Source organism: Octopus bimaculoides, chromosome 7 (assembly GCF_001194135.2).
Source record: "Octopus bimaculoides isolate UCB-OBI-ISO-001 chromosome 7, ASM119413v2, whole genome shotgun sequence".
NCBI classification, from domain to species: Eukaryota; Metazoa; Mollusca; class Cephalopoda; order Octopoda; family Octopodidae; genus Octopus; species Octopus bimaculoides.
The window spans coordinates 77,615,189-77,616,410 of NC_068987.1; the positions used below are offsets into that span (position 1 = coordinate 77,615,189).

Below are 1,222 nucleotides of genomic sequence, written 5' to 3' on the forward strand. Positions count from 1 at the left end.
TATATATATATATATATATACACACACACACACACACACACACACACACACACACACACACACACAACAGGTTTTTTTCAGTTTCTGTCTACCAAATCTACCCACAAGGTGTCGGTCAGTCTGAGACACTTGCCCAAGGTGCCACACAGTAGAACTGAACCTGAAACCATGTGGTTACAAAGCACTTTTCTAACCACACAGCTACACCTGTGCCCCATATATTAACTTTTGTTAACATTTATTAAGAAATGCTGCTAAGCATTTGGTCTGATGCTCTAACAATTATGCCACCTCATTGCTTTAACATTAATATTTAGATTAAATTTTGCTATAGGCATAGACATGGCTGTATGATTAGAAGCTTGCTTCTTAACTACATAGTTCTCGGTTCAGTCACACTGTGTGGCACCTTGGTCAGGTGTTTACTACTATAACCTCAGACTGATGAAAGCTTTGCAAGTGGATTTGGTCGATGGAAATTGAAAGAGGCCCATCATACATATAAGTTTATATATGTATGTATATGTGCCTTTATGTTTGTCTAGTTCTCGGTTCAGTCACACTGTGTGGCACCTTGGTTAGGTGTTTACTACTATAACCTCAGACTGATGAAAGCTTTGCGAGTGAATTTGGTCGATGGAAATTGAAAGAGGCCCATCATACATATAAGTTTATATATGTATGTATATGTGCCTTTGTGTTTGTCTCCCACCACTGATTGATGACAAGTGCTAGCGTGTTTATGTCCACATGAACTAGCAGTTCAGTAAAAGAGACTGCTAAAATAAGTACAAGGCTTGGAAAGAAAGAACAAATAGGTACTGGGGTCGATTCATTCAACTGAAAATTCTTCAAGGTGGTGCCCCAGGATATCCTCAGTCTAATGACTGACACAAATATAAGAAAAATACTTACATTATAATAATATGCAAACTTAATAGTACAAGTGATATAAATTCAACAAACAAAACAATTTAATGCAAAAGTCTTTGTAACGTGAGAGTAAATTTTTGTTAATCATATAATTGAATTAATTACCTTAAATTCTTCATTGTGACAGCTTGTTTGTTGCTAAATGAAGAGACGAAGATTACACACGAGGAGCGATTATGTGTTTAAACGATAAGTAGTTTTTTAAAAATGAAGCGATCCAGGATGTAAACAACCTATATATATACAGGTCTGGTGTGTGTGTGTGTGTGTGTGTGTGTGTGTGTGTGTG

General features: G+C 36.5%; 1 protein-coding gene across 1 annotated transcript in view; it reads right to left on the reverse strand.

The window, feature by feature from the left end:
* LOC106878350 (acidic mammalian chitinase) overlaps nt 1–1,181 on the reverse strand; it is a 69,994-nt gene extending 68,813 nt beyond the window's left edge. The window contains exon 1 of the mRNA XM_052969765.1: nt 1,039–1,181. Coding sequence (XP_052825725.1) covers nt 1,039–1,052 — 14 coding nt within the window. The 5' untranslated portion in view covers nt 1,053–1,181. The remainder of the gene's footprint in view (nt 1–1,038) is intronic.
* Between the last annotated feature and the right edge of the window lie 41 nt (nt 1,182–1,222).